The sequence below is a fragment of the Electrophorus electricus genome, chromosome 24, assembly GCF_013358815.1.
Source record: "Electrophorus electricus isolate fEleEle1 chromosome 24, fEleEle1.pri, whole genome shotgun sequence".
NCBI lineage: Eukaryota > Metazoa > Chordata > Actinopteri > Gymnotiformes > Gymnotidae > Electrophorus > Electrophorus electricus.
In genome coordinates this window covers 1,945,001-1,954,765 of record NC_049558.1, presented here as the reverse complement: position 1 = coordinate 1,954,765, position 9,765 = coordinate 1,945,001, and the positions used below count along the sequence as shown (strand labels likewise).

The window sequence follows — 9,765 nt, the reverse complement described above, 5'->3', positions numbered from 1 at the left end:
GGGTGTTTCTGTGTTTTCCTATAATAAATACAAATTGTCGGTCTTCTCAGATCATTCCGGAGCCACACAATTTTTTAGAGTGCGTAGAATTTTCCCTCAAGCATTGCAGTGTTGGTCAACCTCCATTTCATAAATAACTGTCTGGATTCAACGTCATCATTTGGTCAATACCAAATGACATAAACCCCACATTGTCACATTCAGTTGCACATTAATGCATGATTTATGCAGAAGTGTAAGTGACCTTTAACAGGTACAAGCAATGGCAGTGGTTTTAACACATGGCACTACAATGGAAATGTGTTAAGATCTTCGAGAACAAATGATCAGCACCACATTGCCTCTAATGCAAGACTAAAGGAAGCCAGCTACACGTTATAAGAGGTCTTTTGTCTTATTTCACTGTCCTGTGGAGCTGGTCATGAGGTGGTTATGAGCAGTAGTCACTCAATGGGCATTGATTAGGACATATAACATTGGAAAGAAACAGGAAACAGCAGACATTTTTCCTTTTATCTCCATGTCGTCCATTATACCACATTTGTCACGTTGGCTGTTTGGGGGTCATTTAGCCAACATGAGGCTGTAAAATTGGCTTTTGGAAATGGCCACTAGTACAAAAGCTTGTGACATGCTGTTTGGAGTGCAGATGGTCAAGACAGCTGGGGCAGTTTAGTCATCTGAGGCTTTGAAACTGCCCCCAGACATGCTAAAAACAGCTTGACAACACGCCTGCTCATTCTTGCATTGTTTAACCCCTTTATGAGGACACCAAGCTTTAAACAGTGGGATTTGTCCTCGTTGATGGAAAGACTGCACAAGTCAGTCATTTCTCATTCCTGTTTTCTTTCCTGTTTCCTTTAATGTCCTAATCAGTAATCATCAACGTGGTCACATGACTACTCTCTAACTAGTTATGAATTCACAGGCAGGAGGCTTTTTTTTTGTTTCTTCAGTTTTATCTACTTTTATTCTTGCGAGACTAGCAGCAACCCATAAATGTGAAAATAAATGCAAAAGTTTTACTCTTCTGTGTTTGATTTGGTTTGAATAATAATTCTTCACATCACGTCTGCATTTATTTCAAGACTCACCACAAACTCTCTAGCATCGTTTCATTTTTCCGACTAAGAGCTTTTAAAGAAAACCAGAATGCACTGAGCAAAACCACACAGAGCATGAGCGCTACAAGCAGTCCCTGCTCACTGTCTGTGTCCTGGCTGGTAGGGGCGGCTTGGCTGATTGCCCCACCATCTCCGCTGCTACCTAACGAAGGCTGGGATCTCTGGAAATTAGTTTTCCCTTGAAAACGGTGGAAGCCATATCCAGGTCTATTTAAATAAGGTAACACGGGGAAGGTAAGCACATTCAGAGGAGCATTGTTTTCACAGTTCAAAGTAAGGCGAACATACTTTGCACTTCAAAGACACTCATCTGGGAGGCAGTCGGAATGGGGGTGGGGTGGGTGGGGGGACAGGAAATAAGAATCAGGGTAATTAACAACTTCTGCTCGGTAAAGAAGCCCAGAGAATGAGACAGAGACAGCCTCCTTCCTTAACACCAAATATTCGATGTGTTACACTCATGTAACACGGGGAAGGTAAGCGCAATCAGAGGAGCCCTTTTTATCCTTTTTTCTTGCATTGGCTGTAATTTTGTTTTATGAGTATTACACACCTTAATCACCCCCAAAACACCACAAGAGTCTGTTGTGTATGTGTGTGCAAGACTGTGTTGCTTATGACGCTGTGACTGCTGTTCAGTATTTTAACAGAAAGCTGTAACTTACCCCAAAGTGATTTGGAGTAAAGCTATCAAATACAAATGAATTATGCAGTACTGTAGTAACAAACATTAATCAGTGTCTCAGCAGTGCAAGTGTGAAGTTCAGACCAAATCATTGTTTTATGTATTATGTAGTATTTGTTAGAAATTGTTATTATTATTATTATTATTATTACCTAATAATTATTTATTTAGAATAAAATTAAAATTAAAATTATTTATAGGTTATTCTTATTAATAGCTTGGTCATTTTTGACAGTAACATTTTGCTTAATTTTATTAATGTTATTCTATTATTTTTGTATTTGGGTCAAAGGATAGCTCGATTTTTATCGTAGAAGTTGTTTGTTACAAATCAATGTTATCAATGATAGGAACAAGACAAAAAAACATTTGCAATGACTATGTGGCTCTGCAACTTATGCCACTGCATGGGGAACTCATTCTTGAATGTATTTTCTACAATGCAACTGTGCCATTTTAGATCATACTGATCGCTTCATGGTGGAAATAAACGTGCCTACAGGAAAATTCAAGCCTGAGTCCAAACCCGTCTTACACAAATCCCAAGGTGTTTGGGTTATGTCATACTGGCCTGAGTAAAACCTGCAAATAGAATCCATAATTACACTAAATATATGACAGAGGTATTGTTACTATGCATTTTAATTGAACCTGGAAGCAAGTTTTAGGTCTGAAACGCAGCTGATGCTGCTGCACCAGTGCCAGCATTACGCAGTAGTTTACTGCGCTAGCTCTTCTGACAACGCAGACACAGTTCCTTTAAAATATATAACACAGCATTTGCATGAATTACAATGAATTACAAACTTATCAGCGTTTCTCTCTGAGTGTCCCGTCTCTTGAAGAATTCTCTCCCATCATTAAAGAAATTAAGATCGTTTTTAGACACATTTATTCTGATCAAATCGCTTAATTCTCTATCCCTTTTAAAATCCCGCTTGATTTAAAACTATTGCATTGTCATCTATTTGGCAAAATTTAGAATGTATATAAAATATGTTATGAACCTGTATTATTGCCACTGAAATAAATAAAATACACAGTATTAGTAGCATGTTAAAAGCATCATATTAATAGTTAGCCTAGATGTATTCCTATTATTTATACCATATGTATTTTCAGTTTTCCTTCGGTTGTATTTAAATATTTGTACATATGCAGTAATATGCATATAATATGCAAATATGGCCTTCCCGTCCGCATTGGAGTTCACGATATGCAGTCTAAGCTTTTGGGGAGAGCCAGCCTAACATCAGCCATCATCCTGTTTGTATTCTCAAGTTAATTTGTAAGTAAATGTGTATGATGATTACTGACCACATTTTAGGTTTGTATAATTCTCGGTAACAATTCAGGTCTGTGCTGATCTCCCCGCTGCTAGCTGTGTAAGTAATGAACTTGCCTTTTTAAACGCGACACGGGACACATGAAACTAGTCCTTCAAAATCATAACGTAAATGTTCGGCGCACACCTTTATGAAATTGATTGGTAAACGTGGTGTGGTTTTAAAATAATTCAGTCTCCTCACAAGTCTCCATATGAACGATAGTTGCATAGCTATGCAGTTCCTTACAAAGGATGTAGGCCTACACGCTGGCCTGAGTGTTGTCAAATTAAGTTTAAAAAGAGAAAGAGTGAGAGATAACTTTAGAATAATTGAATTTATAGGTTTTATCTAGAAGAATGCGTTAAACTAGAAGAAGGCACAGATACAGACAAAGGTTAATTGTTATGCGCTCTGAGACGAGAGGTCCGCGTGAATAAGAATGTAGTGCGCGTTAAATGCGCCCGAGCGCTGGCTGCCTGTGTATTAAGATGGTAAATGGGTTTGTTAAAGTTCTCGGAGTGGAACACCAACAGACTCATGGTGTTAGGTGAACTTATCGTGCCTCCACGATCTTAATCCGTTTAAATGTGCTGCCGCCCTTAACTTGAACCCAGAGTGTGAAAGTGTCACGCAGGGCCGTTTATTTGGCATGTCAGTGCACAGCGAGGGCGAGTTGGGGGGCTTTGCTCGGTTTTTATTCAGTTTGCCGTTGTTTTGCCACTCAAAGGGCCTCGGGGGGAAAAGTGCTGCACGTGCGGCTAAACTCAAAGAAATTGTCCTTCGTGGCAAAATCCGAGAAGTGCCTGTCACATATAACACACCGCACTATTTAGGCAGCATTGACTGCAGCCTACTGCTGTTTGTAGGCCGGGCCCTTATATGGGGGTTCGCGTTTGTGTTTCCAAAGCACTGCTGAAGACTATCCCGTGCAAAGGAGCTCATACGTTTGTTGTTTCTACATTTGACATTTTAGGCGAGGTACTGTAATCTTATAGATGTTATAAGACACATATAGATCGCCAAGGGCTATATTGTTCCTACAAAAGAAAGGTGCAAAGACGTATTTTTATTTATTTATTTTGCAGTTTCATTAATGATGGATTTTATTTCAAACGATGCACATCACTCCTGGTGATCAGCATATCTCCCAGGGGTCACTAAACCAGCTGGTTGAATAAAAGAGGGTTCACGGGTCAACATTTGGTACATTTTCATTAAGGAAAAAATGAAGGTCAGGCTGGTGACACTCTACACACCCCCGTTACCTAATCTCCCAAACATTCCCCTCCCTTTCACACCCACACCGTTCAGAGCCGCTCCTGGTACATACTTAAGAGACCCCGTGGAGAGGCTCTTTCACTGTAAGGCGAAGATGCAATCCGACCGCCTGAGGATTTATTGCAACAGGCTCTCCGTCACACTTCAAAAGGGTGCGTGTTTGTTTGAACGCCAGTGGATGTGAAAAGGGACCCTAAAACTTCGAGAGGGGGACAGTGAGTCACTCAGCTCCGGGAGTTCGGAGAAGGCTGGCGCTCGGATGAGTCGAGTTGCTTGGGGGATTACTGTTGCTCCCAATAACTGCGTGAATGGTCCCGGTTTTCGTTAGGGCTTCGTTCCTGACGCGGATGCTTGCACGTGTGTGGACGTTTGCACTTTCCTCGCCGCGCGGCTTCCAAGTGTGCATGTGTTGAGCGCCCAGGCAGATGGCTGCGCTAACGTTATCCAGGACTGACAACTTCCTGCACAACTTCTTACAGGTTTGATTATTTGAATAATATCAGTATTCTACCATGTTTATTTAACTTTCCATTCCTCGCTGTTCTAACACGCCACATAGCTAAATAGTTCGCTCATTACAGCACTCTCTCCATTAATAGTTTGGAAACTTGAAAAGAAATTTGCAAACGTTTTATCAATTATACACTTGTGAAATATGTGTGCGGATTATTTTACCTGGGAAAAGTTTAAGGTAAATCTTATAGTTAAGCTGTCAACATCCCTTGTTGCGGATTCAGTTAAATTTGCATTTAGTTTCCTTGAATGTATTTTGTGTATTACATTGTTATGCACTTGGCAAATACTGGTTTTACAAATAAATCAATTAATTGTTCATTTCTTTTGCCAGTTGCAATAACTTTTAATATAACAGTGTAAGATGTAATAAATCATTGTATTTTTGTAAATAAATCACTGATTTATGTAAATGTAATAATGTGTATACTAAAATATAATTGCAATGGAAAATGACACTTTTATTTTTCCTTGCATCTCTGGTCTTTGTTAATGATGTTTTCCTGCGTCCCTCCAGGATCGCAGCCCTAGCTCGTCCCCTGAGAGCGGCCCCAACCCGCTCTCTTTCCTGGCCACAACGTGCAGTCAGGCTTGGCAGGTGAGTGGCAGCGTGGGCTCGGAGGGGCCTCAGTTTCCCTATGAGGGGGCAGTGGCCTCCGCCTCCAGCATGTTTCAGCTCTGGGGCAACGACATGGCGCCCAGTTCCGGTCTGAGTGCCCATCAGATGGCTTTCACCGTTCCCAAGGTGCAGTTCCCTGGTCACATGCAAGCCGGACTGGGCTCGCATGCGCACCATCACCACACGCACCACCACGAGCTGCCCCTTACCCCTCCCGCCGAGCCAGCCTCCACCTACTCCTTCGAGCTCTCCCCGGTCAAGATGCTGTCTTCTCAGGCACAGGGTAACGCGCAGTACTACACACAGCACAACGCCGTCAGCCAGAAATTTCCGGGCTTCCTGCAGAACAGCTCGGCCAGGCCGCACCTGCCCGGAGGTCAGGCGGAGGAGAACCAGCAGTGGTGGAGTCTGCCCCAGAGCAGTGGCGCCGTCCCCGGCCACCACCCCTTCTCCCTGAGCCGGCAGCTGGTCCTGGGCCACCAGCCGCAGATCGCCGCCCTGCTGCAGGGCACCTCCAAGAGCCTCCTCAGCTCTACACGCCGCTGTCGCCGCTGCAAGTGCCCCAACTGCCAGGCCACGGGGAGCAGCACGGGCAGTGGCCTGGAGTTCGGGAAGAAGAGGCTGCACTTGTGCCACATCCCAGAGTGCGGCAAGGTGTACAAGAAGACGTCCCACCTGAAGGCTCACCTGCGCTGGCATGCCGGTGAGCGGCCCTTTGTCTGCAACTGGCTCTTCTGTGGCAAGAGCTTCACGCGCTCGGACGAGCTGCAGCGGCACCTGCGCACGCACACCGGCGAGAAGCGCTTCGGCTGCCCGCAGTGCGGCAAGAGGTTCATGCGCAGCGACCACCTCTCCAAGCACGTGAAGACCCACCAGAGCAGGAAGGGCCGCGCAGGCCGGTCCTCGCAAAACGAACCGGCGCTTAGCAACATCAAGAGGGAGTGAGAGGGCGAACGACCGGGAGGGGCGCGGTGCCGCGCTCCCCAGGCTCAGGAAGAGTTCTGGGATTCATGTCACCTGAATGACACTCATGGGCAGCGAAGCCATATTCAAAAGCTCAGTGCAGATTCTGAGCTGTTTTACTGGCTGTTGGTGATAGCACCGACAGATATATGGACCTCTGGCTGGAGTTCGATGCAGTTTAAAATGCCAAACTGATTGTGGAGGTCGTGGATGAACGGCAGTGCAGTACACACACTGCTGTACTCTCAGCGGGTGCTCTGTTGAGCTCTAAGACTCTGTAAAGACTTCAGCTGGTACTTATTCTCAATGCAAAGAGGAATAAATGTCGCAAAAGGTTTTTTTTTTTTACATGGTTTCAGGCACAATGTGCAAACACATCATGTGACCAAGATCTTTGCATAAATTGAATATTTATCAAATTTTAGGAAATCAGGAAATGTACAAGCACAAAATAAAAAGTATTTATTAAACAAACTTGATTGTTCTTTTTGACAGAAAATGTTGCCTTAACATGAAATATTCATTTTGATCTCATTTAGTCTTTTCTTTGTTTTTTGGTTGTTGCTTTCGACATTCTTTTGCCAGACATACAATTTTTCACTCTTGTACCAAGATGATTTGCACTCAAAACATTCCTTCTCATTTTAAGTCTGAATTGTAAGCCCTGGGTGTTAATTATGGCCTCAGAAAGTGCAGTAATTATATTGTGTTCATATAGCACACAGTTCTATGAGGACTAAAGAAGCATGTAAAAACAAAAAATAAAAGTGAATAATCAGACAAAATGATCTCCTCCTTTTGTTATTCATTCCATCACACGCTGGCACACTCCTCACATGCTAATTAAAGTGCAAATATGAGCAAATGGCTAACTTTAAACTAACATTAAATCTACCGTTGTGTGAGGTCCGGGATGCTGTCTGTATAGGTGATTCATATGTTAACTGAAGTGTATTGGGGATGCCAATGCTGGGTGGGCATTGTTACTCGGTACTAAGGAAACACTTTTACGGAACAAATGATTGGAAAGAACTCCGACATTTCACACCTTACCGTAAATAGGACGGCCATTGATGGAGAGCTTCTGCCATCAAGTTCACAGTCGTGTGGTCTTTTAATGGCCCCTTGCTCTCACAGTGGTAATGACTGGGTCAGCAGTTCCTGAGGATGACGCCCCTGTGGGGGTTTGCGGTGAATGGACCCCCAGCTGGTCAGGCCGTGACACCAGAGGCACAGAGCTGCTTTGATTTCACACCCTTCAAAAAGCAAATACCTTAAAACCCTCTCTCTCCAGTTCTGCATATCACAGACAGGCTGCCGTTAGCTCGCTACTGCCCTGGGATACCCGGAATTTGACCCTGCTCCAGGACAAATGACCCCAGGTGCTACACAAGTGGGTCCCCACTTGCCTCACATCCCCGGCATTTGTTTTTGAATGCAGTGGTGTGGAAACGCAATTGTTACTCTAACCGACAATACCAAAGGTCCTTTCAAATGGAGAATTTGGGTTTACACCGTATGATGATGAAAATAATAATAAAATGAGAGAAAAAAAAATATACAAAAAAAGTGTTGCGATATGAAAGTCCTCGTATTGCAAAAAGACACAATTTATTCGATATAATACAACGAGATCTGTCATATAGACTCCTGATAAACATCCGTCCTCTCCTCAGTTCTTACATTGTCCTCTGCTGACTGATTTTAGGGGTTTGGTTTAACAAAGCATGCAAAGGTTTAGACTTGTGCAAAGGTAATAGAGAGTTCAAACTCATACTCAGTACAGGGCTATATTGTCTATTTGTTATTAGAGTATTATGTCAAGACAACAGAATGTGAGCAGTGGGACATTCATTTTAAGAGTAACCGTGTATATGCATTTTAGACATTCCAGTATTAGAAGATACAAGCTTTGGTGCTATTTTGCAAGTCTAATTATAAAGTGTCAGAGTGAGTGCCACTTTGAAGACTCTCTTAAATCAAGGTAATCCAAACATTACAATGCTGTTGGGAAACTAGGCACCCGAGGGCCCAGTTGAAAAGATTCAAAGATTCAGAAGTGTGTGCAGTAGTGCCGAAGCAGCCTGGTGCCCTCTACTGGGCAAATATTGCAATTGGCAAAGCAGTTTTGAAAGCGCTTGCCAGTCACACTATTCATTTTACATTTCAATACAATCTCTCCTCTTTTGAGAAGATAATTCAAAATGCAAGGTAATTGCTTGTATGATTTAAAAAAAACACATTTAAAAAATGGAAACATTAGTCTGCAGATTTCAGACATCATTTCAAAATATATGTCTGCCACCTTTTGATGTAACTGAATCAACTGAGTGGTGCACACATTTGTAGCTTTTTGGCAAGGTGAAATAATTTAAAATCAACAAATCAAATTATAAGAAACAAATCATCATGTTTGCAAACAATGTTTTCAGGCATAATTGTATCTTTTTCATGGGTAATAATTCAGATATCATTTTTTAAGTTTTAAATGGATCTTACACCCACAAAGGATATTAATGCACATAGCCTCCCTATGTGTAATCATCAAATGAATCTAGTTGTTTACTTTTAAACAGATGCACTTAAGGGCACTGGAACTGTGTTTTGGCACTTAGTGATATACCATCAGGGGAATGTTTTTTTGTTTTTTAGTAACATCTGAGTCATCAAAAATCATTATTTCTAGGGGTTATCTTTGAAACCACTTCATCAAGAGATCAAACAGTGTAGCAGGCAGCATGGATGATGAGGAAACAACTCAGGAGCTTGAAGGGTGGCAGAGCGGAAGACGTCCGTCAACCTGCTGCCTTCTGTCACTCTACTAGCATGTCCCCGAGTGGTCTGCTGTTCCCACGGAGCGTTGAGGGGATCCTTCTCCTCCTCAGCCAGGCGGCGCATGTGAAAGCTGCCACTGGATGTGTCCAACAGAAGCTGCAAATACAGACCGAGTGACCCTACCCCAACCCTGTAGACTCACATCACGCCAGCTGTGTGTCTCTAGGGGGCGCTGTCACTGCATTACTTCCACTCAGCTCAAACGGCACCTTGCTGTCAAACAGAATAGGGAAACACATTACTGGACACTCCCTTTTTCAGTAGAGAGAGAGAGAGAGAGTAAATCCACTGTGTCTTCATGCAGGGATTCAGTCAACGTCTTCCACACACGGTGAATACAAATCAGCCGCGTCATCACTCTGCTTCCCGCTGGCTCGTTCGGAAGAATGTACGGGATGAAGCAGGCTGTTTGATACAGGC

At 43.1% G+C, this 9,765-nt stretch overlaps 2 protein-coding genes across 4 annotated transcripts in view; one reads left to right on the top strand and one right to left on the bottom strand.

Annotated features, from left to right (window-relative positions):
- The first annotated feature begins 1,511 nt into the window (after positions 1–1,511).
- Positions 1,512–6,846, top strand: sp5l (Sp5 transcription factor-like). The gene is made up of 3 exons (XM_027028715.2): positions 1,512–1,600; positions 4,744–4,894; positions 5,446–6,846. The coding sequence occupies exons 2-3, from the start codon at positions 4,841–4,843 to the stop codon at positions 6,490–6,492; spliced, it is 1,101 nt and encodes a 366-aa protein (XP_026884516.2). The 5' UTR covers positions 1,512–1,600; positions 4,744–4,840; the 3' UTR covers positions 6,493–6,846.
- A 103-nt stretch (positions 6,847–6,949) lies between these two features.
- The window catches only part of arhgef25a (Rho guanine nucleotide exchange factor (GEF) 25a), a 50,460-nt gene continuing 47,644 nt past the window's right edge, over positions 6,950–9,765 (bottom strand). For all 3 annotated transcript variants that reach the window (XM_035522444.1, XM_035522443.1, XM_035522445.1), the window contains one exon: positions 6,950–9,765. This exon is cut by the window's right edge. The gene's annotated coding sequence lies outside the window, so the exon portion shown is untranslated.

Coding starts and splice junctions, on each gene's coding strand:
- sp5l (XM_027028715.2), top strand. CDS start 4,841: ATGGCTGCGCTAACGTTATCCAGGACTGACAACTTCCTGCACAACTTC. Junction 4,895..5,445: donor TCCTGCACAACTTCTTACAG/GTTTGATTATTT, acceptor GCGTCCCTCCAG/GATCGCAGCCCTAGCTCGTC.